General features: G+C 37.0%; 1 protein-coding gene across 2 annotated transcripts in view; it reads left to right on the forward strand.

Annotated features, from left to right (window-relative positions):
- Positions 1-13,934, forward strand: part of LOC110570674 (ubiquitin-conjugating enzyme E2 E2) — a 378,044-nt gene that overhangs the window by 7,228 nt on the left and 356,882 nt on the right. For both annotated transcript variants that reach the window (XM_044920568.1, XM_021678716.2), the window contains exon 3: positions 9,592-9,642. In XM_044920568.1, coding sequence (XP_044776503.1) covers positions 9,592-9,642 — 51 coding nt within the window. The remainder of the gene's footprint in view (positions 1-9,591; positions 9,643-13,934) is intronic.

A 13,934-nucleotide genomic window follows, 5' to 3' on the forward strand; every position in this document is an offset into this window, starting at 1 on the left:
AAGGGGTAGTTGACTGTGGTAGTCGTCCCCTTCCCAAAAGCGTGTTGCTGATCCCTGACTTCTGTTGAAGGAGTTGTATGGAAGTCAGATTGCCTCAAACTTTAAGACTTTATGCTCGAACATGCCAGTGTGGGGAAAAGGTTTCCATTTGTTTTTGCTGTCACACCACACAAGTCTGGAGGCCTTAGCTGGCTGACCTGACCCCTCTGCTGCCAAAACACAGAATGACCTGCTGCTGGGAAATGGGGGGTTGAGTTAGTGTGGATAAGAAAGGTAAGAATGGAGAAAATGTGGCATCCAGATGAAAGAAAGGAGCTTCGGGTGGGTGGGTAAGAGACACTCAGGTACAGAGTGTGGCTGCATATACACGAGGAAACTATAATTCAGTCCTCAGCTTCTGATCGTAAGGGTTTCCATGTGGCATCTTCAGCTTGTCAGAAAAAGGAGAGGATGGGCTGGCCAGGTCTGTGGGGAGTAGGGTCTAGATAGTGCTTCTCCTGGCTCTGTGCTCAGTTCTCCCATGATTGCTAGATAGCAAAGACTCCTGTCTGCTTCTTGAAGTCTGCCTTTTCCCCTGTTTGGGAGTACCACCATAAAATCCCTCAAAATCATATTTCTTGAGTGATGTATCAAAAGACCAAATTCTGCTTATGAGAGATTATTAAATGTACCATGTGTGAAAGTGAGGATTGCATGAATTTTTTCAAGTACATGGATCATCTTTTACTTCATTTTACTACAGTGTGTAAAACAAAGTGTAGTTTACGTATTTAAACCTAGTCCTCCCCACCCTTTTAAGTAGGGGAAAAGATGTAGTATTGAGATGGTGTGTGTGTAAAGAATCCAAGAAGTGCCTGATTGGCACATAATAGAAATCAGTATTATTGCATTGGTTAAAGTAGGAAATACTGTCTGTAGGAAGAGTTGCTTCTTTGCTGAAGGAATCCCTCCACTGACAGATTCATTCTTGTGAATGTGTGATTTTTTTTTTTTTTAAAGATTTTATTTGACAGAGAGAGAGACATGAGTGGGAGGGAAGGACAGAGGGAGAGGCAGAGGGAGAAGCAGACTCTCTGCTGAGCAGGGAGCCTGATGCAGGGCTCAATCCCAGGACCCCCGAGATCATCACCTGAGCTGAAGGCAGACGCATAACTGAGATTTTTTTTTTTTTAAGAAAACATGTTTCTACACAAAATCTTTAGTTCTTCAATTATAGCACATTTCATGCAATTGAGCACTTATGTGCAAAGTGCTTTTCTTGAGTTACTACAAAATGCATGTAATCACAGCATCTGAGTATTTCTAGTTTAACAAAAGCACTGTGTCCTCAAAGGCTAACATATATCTCATTTTCCTAAAGTTTATCAAGTGAACTTGAAAAATATCTACAGGGGCACCTGGGTGGTTCAGTCAGTTAAGCGGCTGCCTTTGGCTTAGGTCATGGTTCCAGGGTCCTGGGATCGAGCCCCGCATCGGGCTCCCTGCTCCCCAGGAGGCCTGCTTCTCCCTCTCCCACTCCCCCTGCTTGTGTTCCCTCTCTCGCTGTGTCTCTCTCTGTCAAATAAATAAATAAAATCTTAAAAAAATATATATCTACAAGACTTTAACTGGCACAGGGTCTATAAATGACAGCATCAGTGTATGAGATATTACTAGATGCCAAATAAGTGTTTTATCACATTTAGTCCTCACAACAGCCCTATGAAGATGGTACCATTATTATCTCCATTTTACAGAAAAGGAAACCCAGAATTAGAAATGTTAAATTATGTATCTAAGATCACAAGGCTATTAAATGCCAGAACCTATAATCAAACCCAGACCCCACCTCTAGAGTTCAAGCTCTGCACTGCTTCTGATAAATATCTCTTATAAAATGACACCATATGGAAAAGACTTCTCATCTGAATAAAAACCAATTAACGATAATCAGAATTTTATTTTGAAACTACCTCTAACTTTGAATCTTCTGATAAATACTGGGATCTTTTTTTTTTTTTGAAGATTTTATTTATTTATTTGACAGAGAGAGAGAGAGAGAGCACAAGTAGGCAGAGTGGCAGGCAGATGGAGAGGGAGAAACAGGCTCTCTGCTGAGCAGGGAGCCAGATGTGGGGCTTGATCCCAAGACCCCAGGATCATGACCTGAGCCGAAGGCAGCCGCTTAACGGACTGAGCCACCCAGGTGCCCCAATACTGGGATCTTAATATCCATGGAAGATCCAATCCCTATAATAAACTCAAGGTTCTAAGGCAGCCAGTAAGTAAATAATGTGACCCTCCTATGGTAGGCACTGTAGATATAATGATGAATTTAAAAGACGTGGGTGGGGGCACCTGGGTGGCTCAGTCATTGGGCGTCTGCCTTCGGCTCAGGTCATGATCCCAGCTCCTGGGATCGAGCCCCGCATCGGGCTCCCTGCTCTGCGGGAAGCCTGCTTCTCCCTCTCCCATTCCCCCTGCTTGTGTTCCCTCTCTTGCTGTCTCTCTCTGGCAAATAAATAAATGAAATCTTTAAAATAAATAAATAAAAGACGTGGGTGTCTGCCCTCATGATTCTCATTTTTTTTTCTCAGTTGTTAGAACTTAAGCAAAGATGACAAAAATAAAATAACTCCACTATCAACTAAATTGGGGGAAAGGAAGAGTCAAGAATTAAGCTTTTTCTTTTAACTTAAAAAATCAGAGGAAAGCAGCATTTTTGTACTTAAAATCCATAATAAATGATTAAGTCACTTCAGATATATTCAGATAAATCACCTACAGATCTTCTAGAGGAAGGTCATGAATCACAATTTTAAAATCACAGATTCAGGGGCGCTTGGGTGGCTCAGTTAGTTAAGCATCTGCCTTCAGCTCAGGTCATTGATCCCAGGGTCCTGGGATCGAGTCCCGTGATGGGCTCCCTGCTCCGTGGAGAGCCTGCTCCTCCCTCTCCCTCTGCCCCTCCCCCGTGCCTGTGCTCACTCTCTCTCTCTGTCAAATAAATGATTAAGTCACTTCAGATACTGTCACCCATATACCACTTGGAGATCTTCTAGAGGAAGGTTCTGGCATTTAGTAGTGTTGTACAACATGTAGAAAACATGTAGAAACATGTTTTCTTAAAAAAAATCTCAGTTTTCAAGTATTACAGAAAAGTAATGTAGGGTAGGATACAGGAAACATTTAAGTAGGTATTTTATTTAAATAATGGTATAAATTAATTTCATCTATTTTGAGTGAAGAGGAAGATTATAGTTACATCTTTAATCAAGTTTTGCTCTTTGGCAAGAATTTGTTTCTTAAGACATTGGCATACTCTTATCATAGTCTGTTCTCTTGATAATACCTGTATCACTCCTGTTCACAAGTATGTAGTTGGACTATGTCTGGCAGTGACAAATTTTGATGATTTTATTAAATTGACTAGTCAGTTCAATAAAATAACTATTTTGAGCTTGTCATTGAATTGACTGCACTGCTTTCAAGTGTTGATACATCTGTAAATGTGAATTTTATTTTATTTTTTTAAAGATTTTTTATTCATTTGAGAGAGCACAAGTAGGGGGAGCGGCAGAGGGAGGGGAGAAGTAGACTCCGCTGAGCAGGGCGCCCTATGCGGGACTTGATCCCAGGACCCTGGGATCATGATCTGAGCCGAAGGTAGACGCTTAACCAACTGAGCCACCCAGGTGCCCTGTAAATGTGAATTTTAAATCACATTTATTCCAAATTAACTTTGGAGTGGACATTGTGATTTTACTGGACATAATAGAATGTTTTAGGAATGAATGCTATTTGGTTTTAGACTAAATTTTTGTTAAGTTGAAAGGTGGATTCCTGTGTGTTCCAGCGTAAACCTTTATTATATCGGCTCTTAGTTTTCTACATTAGAATGAAGTAGAACTCTTCATAAATATCTTTTGTACTGACTTAACCTTCTTGGTTCTAAATGTACATATAGAAGCTTCTTAATGTTTCTGAAATCAGGATGCACCTTACAGTTGATGTGCAAAATCATTTAATTGATGGTATCTTAAAAATCACAGATACATGGTTTATATCACCATTCAGAATTAAACTTTAGGCTTATTATTTGCAATGACTCTGTTTTCTAGGTTAATTCAGATACTACTTTGACATTTATATATTTATTTATTTATTTTTAAAGATTTTATTTATTAGAGAGAGAGAGAGAGAGCATGAGTGCATGAGCAAGGGGAGGGGGAGAAGCAGGCTCCCCAGTGAGCAGGGAGCCCAACACGGGGCTCAATCCCAGGACCCTGGGATCATGACCTGAGCCAAACGCAGACACTTAACTGGCTGAGCCACCCAGGCGCCCACTACTTTGAAGTTCAAAATATTTTAGTAATTAATGGTGTGATGTTTTTCTTCCTGAGAATAATTTCATTTTTGAAGATTTTGACCAGTTGATTCAGTTGGTTAGAATAGAAATTCTCAGGTGACCAAGGAATACAGTCTGTAGAGTATAGAAAGTCATTTTGGTGGGATGAAGTTTTTTTGTTTTTGTTTTTGTTTTTAAATAACTGCTAAGAAAATATCTTTATGGGGCGCCTGGGTGGCTCAGTTGGTTAAGTGACTGCCTTCGGCTCAGGTCATGATCCTGGAGTCCCAGGTTTGAGTCCCATATCGGGCTCCTTGCTCAGCAGGGGGTCTGCTTCTCCCTCTGACCCTCCCCCCTCTCATGTGCTCGCTCTCTCTCATTCTCTCTCTCAAATAAATAAATAAAATCTTTAAAAAAAAAAAAAAAAAGAAAAAAAAAGAAAATATCTTTGTGAATCACTATGTCTAAATATTCTTGTTCTACTTGGACCTGAGTGAGTTACTGAATTTTCTTTAGCCTGAAATATGTGTGTGTTTTATTACTTTTTTTTTTATGTGTGTGTGTTTTAAACATGTCAGTACTTACGTACTGCTTCATTTTTCTGAACCATTAATCCAATGTGTTGATGTTAAAATGAGTGCTTCATATCTTCTCCATTTTGTGTAATTTTGATACTATATTCTTCATTTAAGTCTAAATGAATCATGATTGTTATTTCTGTTCCCCTCCCTCCACTCCATTCTTTTTAGCAAATGACAGTCACATGCAGTACTTTTAACTATTCCTGGAACAGTTAAGTTATTAGGTTAAGTCTTACAAACTGAAATTTAGTTTGTATTTTGCTTCTGACTTGTCTCAGTAACTATGTGCAATTACTGACTTCTGTATCATAATAACCAAAGAAGTGGCATTGCTGGATGGAAATTGGGAATTTAGGCATTGTCTAGTTGATTTATGTCTAAAGAAATAATTTTGTCTTACAAGTTCTGATAAGAGAGAGGCTCTTTGTTTGACTTAGCAAGATAATTACCTGTCTTTAACCTTACCAGTGTACAATAACTAGCCTTAGTTTCCTTATCTTTTAAATGGGAAATGATAAAACAGTAATATTTAGAGAAATATGTGAGATTTATTTAGTTCACTTTTAATAGACTAAAATCATCATGTGAAAACTATGCTGTAAGTGTGAATTATTGATACTTTTTCATTTTTCCTCACCCTAAGAGACAGTGCCTGAAATAGCTACCTTCCTTACCCCACATGTCAAGACTGAGAAACTTAATACGTACCATGATCACAACTTTTGAGAAAGAATTGAATTGCTGTCGTTAAAAGCAGCGGGACATCTTGCAACTGTTTAAATAGCAATTCTTAATATAATCTTTTCTGTCGAGAAATATAACCATTCTTAGGTGTGGCACAAAATACGTTTTAATATATTGACTCACTGCTTAGAGTTGTCAAGTTTATCAGTAAATTGGTTTTTATACTGAATAATTAGATCTGGAATTATAGACATCCAGAGGGGTTCAAGTTCCATTATAGAATCATTTAATAGAAAATTATGAATATTGATTTTTTTTTTAAGTAGGCTCCACGCCCAGCATGGAGCCCAATGTAGAGCCAAACTCATGACTGTGAGATCGAGACGTGAGCTGAGATCAGGAGTCTGACGCTTAACCTACTGAGCCGCCTCTGATTTATCAATTTTTTAAACCAAAAGGGACAGTGTAAGCATGGAGCAAGATGAGTTATTTGAAAATCCCAAAGAAATTCTGTTAAAAAGCTTTCTTTGACAGTTTAAGCTTGCTCTTTTGAATGGCTATTTATTTGGTCCTCTTGGTTTAAAAGCAATTCATAGATGTCGTTCATGTTTCTAGTAACTAATTAAGCACTACAGAGACATTTTTAATGGAAAGCAACATTTTTCTGTCCAGATGCCTTCCCTATCCCGGTTTTATTCCCTTGAAGCAAACTCCTTTACCCATCTCTGATTTTAGTCCTTCTGTTGGTGTTTCTGCATAACTCTAAATTATATACAGTACTTACACCTATTTGTTGAATTGTTTTTGTTTTTGAAGATTTTATTTATTTGACAGAGAGAGAGAGCTAGAGCAGGAACACAAGCAGGGGGAGTGGGAGAGGGAGAAGCAGGCTTCCTGCCGAGCAGGGAGCCAGATGTGGGGCTCGATCCCAGGACCCTGGAATCATGACCTGAGCTGAAGGCAGACACTTAACGACTGAGCCACCCAGGCACCCTATTTTTGTTGAGTTGTTAAATAATATCTTTTGACTCTCTGCTATGAAATTTGAGGATGTAGCTTGTTTACCTACTCTTCCTTCTGTTTCCCTCCTCCCAGTTAACGATAGTTACATTAAAAAAAGAGTAGTGGTTGTCTTTCATAACTAAATAATATATTTAAGCCACTATTTCTTATTCTTTCAATTTTTTTTCTTTCTTCTTCTTTTCAAAGATTTTATTTATTTATTTGACAGAGAGACACAGCCAGAGAGGGAACACAAGCAGGGGGAGTGGGAGAGGGAGAAGCAGGCTTCCCGCCGAGCAGGTAGCCTGATGCAGGGCTCGATCTCAGGGCCCTGGGATCATGACCTGAGCTGAAGGCAGATGCTTAACGACTGAGCCACCCAGGCGTCCCCTTATTCTTTCAATTTTCAACAGTATTTCTTGGTTCCCTACTTTGTAAAATGGGGATATTAATACCTTCATTCTGCCTCCATCTTCTCAAACTGGTTTCAGTTAGGTACACTTAATTTTACACCTTGAAGGTTAGTAATATTTACATTGCATAGCACAACTACAATGCATCTTCTTTGTGTTGTCAGTAAGTAAACGACCAATAAATTGCCAGTGCATTTACTATAACTAAATATTCAGTGCCAGATCAAACAGAATTTTAGGATTAGATTTCCTACAAGTCTTGATCTCTAGGATACCCAACGAGTCATAACATTAGGCCAAATAGATCAAATCTCTCTTTTTTTCCCCTTAACATTTGCTACTTGATTAAAAAAGTTTTACATTTTAGTTTCCTTCATATTTGGTCTATGGTTTTCTTACACAGGTGTTTTTCTTCTGGGATTTCTGGTTGTCTTTTTCTCCCCACCACCCTTCAATAATGTGTCTTTATTATATTCTTAGGCACTCTGCAGTCCCCTCTTGTCTGTCTCAACCTGTTTAATTTCCACCTGTCTGCTTTGTCTTCCAGAAGTACACTGAAATTCTCATTTCCTTCTCTTTGCTGTTTATTCCCTTTTGCACTTTGGGTATTTTGCCTCCCTGCTCCTTCCTGCCTGCCCCAAGTAGGATCTTGAAGGAGGGGGAGGTGAATGTGTGTGTGCTCAGTTTGCTATCATTAATCTGACTTACTCGGTTAGTTTTGAAGTACCTGTTTTAGACTTCTGTATGAAATTCATAAAGGGTGTTTACCAGTATCAGATCTTTGAGATTTCCCATTTAATTATGGGCTGTATATACTTTTAAAAAAAGATCTATTTATTTGAGAGAGAGAGAGACCATATACCTTACCCCATGTGCGGTTGGGGGGAGGGGCAGCAGGAAAGAATCTTGAAGCAGACCTCCACCGAGCATGGAGCCCTACACGGGCTTGATCCCAAGACCCATGAGATCATGACCTGAGCCGAAACCAAGAGTCTGACATTTAACTGACTGAGCTACCCAGTCGGCCCTGGGCTGTATATACTTTATGTGCATGTGAACACATCACAGAATCCGTATTAGAAGGAATCATGTTTTAAAGATAAAACAAATCCTAGTTAACCTCTTCATTTTATAGGATGGGGAATAAACCTCTTCATTTTATAGGAAGAAAATTGAGGCTGAGGGAGAGGATGCAGATGTGAGCAGTCTTTTTATCAAGAACTCTCAATTAATGGTATAGCAGAATTAAAATGAAAGTTTTTTTGGTTTTGAACTTATTAGTCTTGCTCAGCTTCGTAATGCGTCCCCAACCTTGAATCACATGGCTTAGAAAAGTGAAAATTATGTTAGTAGCATTCAATTCCTTTAGGAAATTGAAGCCAATCCTCTTGGAGGAGTCATGTCTATTTCTGTATTTTTGTTCATTGTATTGAAAAAGATGTGGAATGAAATTGTTTGAGAGTAAATGTTTTTGTTCAGGTTCTTATTTTTTAAGGTACTTTAGTCACCTGTCATCCATTTACCATCACAATAATTACCAGATAGCAGGTGTCCAGTTAGCAAATCCTCATATTTAAAAAGCAAAGGAGAAGTGGTTTTGAGGATTTTTTTTGTATTTGCTTTAACAAAGCCTGTGTTTAATAATGCATGAATGATAGTTAAGAGATTGCTTAGTCTCATAAAACAATGTAGCCTTTGTATATGTATATAAGGGGTTGGGTGCAGTTAAAAGTCAAAGTAAAAAAATAACACGAGGACAAAAGGAGATTTTTTAAAAAGTTCTTTTTGCAATGCAATGACATTAAGATGATTATCCACATATTATTAGGATAGTTCTTGCAAAAGGAATAGTGTCAGATTGGAAAGTCTCAATCTGCTCCAACCTAGAGGCTTCAGGGAGGAATACCATGTATAGTTGGGTAGCAGTTTCAGGTGTTGGAATGAGATCCTGATAATTCTTTCTTCACCAGTTGATTGGATTACTCAGAATGCTTGGATTCAACTTAGTAATCATCTTTCTGTCTTATGTGGAGGTGTTGTAGTGCAAATCAGAAGTTGGAATGATCCATAAATAATGTGACAAAGGTATCTAATTTACACTAGAAATTTTGATTATTATCAGTGGTTCAGAGAAGTGTTTTTTAAAAGATTTATTTATTTGAGAGAGAGAGAGAACGTGGGCAAGCGATGCGGAGGGGCAGAGGGAGAGAGAGGGAAGCAGACTCCCTGCTGAGCACAGAGCTGGGCATGGGGCTTGAGCTCACAACCCTGAGATCATGACTTGAGCCAAGAGTTCGAATGTTAACCGACTGAGCCACCCAGGTGTCCTGGTTAGATGAAGTTTTTAATGTTGTTTCTACAGGCTGCATGTACTGATAATGGGCAATCTTTTTACCCTTTGTAGGTGTATTGCCAAAATCAAGGCAGAAGTTATGGCTTGGTTATTATTATATATGATGATTTATTTGGTATTACTATTTCAAAAAAAAATACAAATGGGAAATATTTGTGTAAAAGTATAACATTTTAGTGAACTACTAAGTCAGTGAAGACATTTTAACATAACTTTGTCTTTATTTTAAAGAATTCAAAAGGAACTTGCAGAGATTACGTTGGACCCTCCTCCCAACTGTAGGTAAGTACTTACGGATTTTTATTTATTTGTATCTTTTGCGCAGGGTATAATTGAACCGTTGGTCTGATGTACAACTGTTGTAATTTGATTAGTAAAATATCATTGTAGTTTGAATTTAAATGACGGTGGAGGACGGCTATTGTTTCTGTGCAGAAATGGAATACTTATCAAGTCTGTTTGTAGAGGTATAGTGGGGTTGCCAAACAGAGTAATGCAATAACAATAAGATAATGAAATTATAGAGTAACAAATACAATTATTTTTCAGTGGAATAGGTGTTGGGGCCTTAAATGATTTCTTTAATGGTAGAATAATAGTGTGGCTAAAATATTTGCTATTTGATAATTCACTTGTTACCTTGTTGGAAATTGATTTTTAAAAGTACTGGAACATTGAACTGTTTTTTCATGGTTTACATTATTTCTTGGCTGTAGCTAAGTAAGAATGGGTGATTTGAGGCAATAATGTTAAATTTAAAACTCTCTCCTTTATGACCGTGTTCTTCAATTTTCTGGTCAGAGTTTATTTATAAGAAGTAATAGTGCTTGCCTGGAAATGATTAATGATATACAGGTAGATAGAGGAAGAAGAGAAAAATGACCTCCTGCCTTATACTAGACCTTGGGTCTGATGCAATAGTTGGAAGATTGGCTGTTGGTCTCATATAAAACATTTCTTTCTGTTTTGATATGAGGTCAGTGTTGGAACCAGGCCATCATGGCGTTTCCCCCATAGTTTAAATTGGTAGTCTTGTGGATTGAAGGTGAGAGGGCAGATTACAGGAATATGTTGCTAATATTGAATGAAGGTAGAATTTATTGTTTGGTATGATTTCTGATTTTACTGATCTTATTTTTATGTGAAAGCAAAGATAGCAACTCTGCATATTAATGAAAGTGAGAATTTTGCACATGGCTATTTGATACTTGGCTAGTTGGAAACTGTTGTGTAGGAAAAGTTCTAATAAGGCTTTTTATGTTTGTGGTAAATCTAATGTTCTTTACATGAGAGTCATCTACAGTATATACCCTTGCAATAATAATCAAAGAATGTTTTATTCAAATAGAACAAATATTTCTTTGTTAAGTAAAACTGTTTAACAGTAAGACTTTTTATCACACTTAAGACTGTTACATCAAAGACATTTTCAGATGGCAAATCATTGGTCGCTTTGGTCACCAATTCTTGGAAATGCATTGATTGTGGAAAAACTCCAGTTTGAATGAAACCTAAAATCTCTTGTTTCTTTTTTTTTTTTAAAGGCTTTTTTTTTTTTTTTTAAGATTTTATTTATTTATTTGAGAGACAGAATGAGAGAGAGAGCACATGAGAGGGGGGAGGGTCAGAGGGAGAAGGAGACTCCCTGCTGAGCAGGGAGCCCGATGTGGGACTCGATCCTGGGACTCCAGGATCATGACCTGAGCTGAAGGCAGTCGCTCAACCAACTGAGCCACCCAGGCGCCCTAAAATCTCTTGTTTCTTATGACAGTATTCATTTTAATGGTTTGAATCTTTTTTAAAAAAATAGTTTAACCACATATATTATTTTTGTAATCTTTTTACAACTAAATTGGTAAATATATGAACTTAGTTTATATACTTATTTGCTTAAATTTTGACAACAAATTACTGGCAAAATAAACTACTTTGTTTTAATGAGCTTGTTTAAGGCTCATTTTTAATAAATGAAATCCACGTACAATATTATGTGATGGTTAGACTGCAACTTCGTTATAAGATGCATTATTTTCTAATACATTAGTCTAATTTAGTTTTGACTTACTACGGATAATAATTTAGCTTGATTAAACCAGTGTATTATAAACATGCATGAAAACAAGTGTGAGGAAAGGAATTACATAATGGCAATTATTTAAATAAACTAAAATAATTAAACCAATTCTATTTAAAGTTAAAAAGAAAAGTTTATAATGTCTGAAATTTGGAGTTTTACTTTTTCATTAAGCCACAGTTAATGGTATCATTACTGGTCATGTAAACTCTTTATAAATGAAGCATTTTAAAACGTGGATGTGACACATAATAAGCCCTTTGGTAAGTTTTAGGAAAGATACCTACTTCATTGTTTTTTTCCCCCAGTTTTATTGAGATATAATTGATATATAACATTGTAGAAAGATATCTACTTTGGTTAATTTGCCTGCTTGTGGGAATTTGCAAGGAAATTCATTTAATGGTATGAAGATTGGATAGTTAACAAGTTTGCTTTAGAAGCCAGGTTTGTGATTCAGTGGCTTTGGCTCCTTTTCTTGATCCCAGAATAGTTGATTGAACCGGATGAGGCAGAGATAAAGATTATATCCACCTTCATTACGTGGTGCTCCCCTTTGGCAAGCAAAGGATCCTCTATGTTGTGGCTGATTGGGAAGTGGTGATTAGTTCTCCAAGTCCTATGTACTTGTGCTACTTAATATAGATGTCAGTGTGATTGTTAAGTGGATTACTGTGGCCTTTGGATTGTTTGGTGTCAAATATTTGATTGTGGTTTATAGTAAATCTGCCCATCTTTATTTCAGTGGGAATGCGGTTACTATCTTCAGAAAGAGAAGTTAGAGCATAATTTTTGTTTGACTTATTTTTGGCACAAAGTTAGTAGTGCTTTTGTGGTTGATTTTTAAAAGTTCTGTGCTGCCTCCATCTGTGTCCTAATGACTTAATTTATAGAAATTAATGAGTTAATTTATAGAAATATACTAAATTAAAGTTATCTGCCTAGTAGAGGGAGTCAAAATCACATTCCCCTGGTACTCTCTTTGTTATTACCTTTACCAGCACACAGCCCTCTCTAAATCCTGCCTTTTGGTTGCCTGGGTAGTTGTTAGCTCACTATCACAGATAAGATTATGTATGAGGGAACATCTGTGGGTTTACCTGTTTAGACAGATTGGAACAGGTATTTTATCTGTTATTGTCTCAGTGGGGATGGTTGTGTGTCACATTCCACTTAGAGTGTGGTTTACTCTTATTTTCTGGAAACTTAACAGACTAGTACAGGCCAGTTGTGTGTATTTGTCAGGTTAGAGATGGCATCTCTGAATTTTGGTTCATCTCTTATGTGATGCCCGGTTAAGCAATTCTTGGAATTATATGGGAGGAACTAGTATGTGTGTAAGTATTCTGTGAGTCTGTCATTTAGACATGGTGGGAATATAAAGTCTTTCTGGATTATATCATTCAGTGTAGATGGATATGTTTATGTAAGGGATTTTTAGGGGGACTGCTGTGGTATTGTTTAATTTTTTCTTGCAGGTTTTGAATGAATCTAAATTTTTTTTTCTTGAATCTAAATATTTTTAAAGCATCCAAAAAAAACTTTGATAATAGGTTGAATTATTTCTTCTTATGGGAAACATGCCTATATATCTTTCAGTTTTCACTTTTTCTGTTGTCTTTAAGGTAAAAATGCAATAATACAGTTTTTTAAAAACTGGATTCAGTTATCTTTGGGTTTTTTCCGATTAAAGCCTGAGTTAATGTTTAAAAACAAAACTTTATGATACACCTAAGAAAAAAGTTTCTGTTCGTAAAATCATAGGGTCTGTAGGGCCATTGGCATAGAAAATTATATATAGTTTGGGTGAAATTGGTTGTATATTTAGAATATTTCCTGTAAGTAGTAGAATATATTTTGCTTGGTTTCAACTCTTATGGTGGATAACATAATTGACCCATGACATTTGCAAAGGCTCTTTTCTGAGGTCTCTTCAGATCCGTAAATGTTTTCGTATTGCCAGCTGAGTTGGAGTTACTGGTCTAGAATTGCTTACTATTTCAGTTCCTTGCACACCAGCTTAGCTGGATGGAGCCAGGAAAATTCATGTTACATCCTTACAGAGCCCTAATAGGTAAAATTGCTGCCGCTTGTAAATGACTGTATGTCGTGACTATCATGATTCTTCACAAATTGTCAAAAGCACAGATCTTGAATCTGTAAATGTGCTGATATGTTCATTTCCCTTTCCTTGATGCTAGTGGGAAACTGGGAGTTAGCTAGAAAAATCTCCAAATTAAAATTAAAACTTTTGTCATCCAAAGGGTAACTTGTTCTTTTGTATTATAGGGAAACTAAATGCAAATTGTGTCATGATCTGTGTCCAAGTTTGTATTAACTGCATGAGAGTGGAAATGACAGAGATCCTTACTACTTTTTGGAAGTAGAGACTATGATAAAATGACTCATTTGGCTTTTGATTTTTTATTTAGTAATTGAGAAGTGTAAGGAGGAAATACTAAAAAAAGAGGATGTAGTTCAGTTATAAGAGCAGTTTTCA

Source organism: Neomonachus schauinslandi, chromosome 1 (genome assembly GCF_002201575.2).
Source record: "Neomonachus schauinslandi chromosome 1, ASM220157v2, whole genome shotgun sequence".
Classification (NCBI taxonomy): domain Eukaryota; kingdom Metazoa; phylum Chordata; class Mammalia; order Carnivora; family Phocidae; genus Neomonachus; species Neomonachus schauinslandi.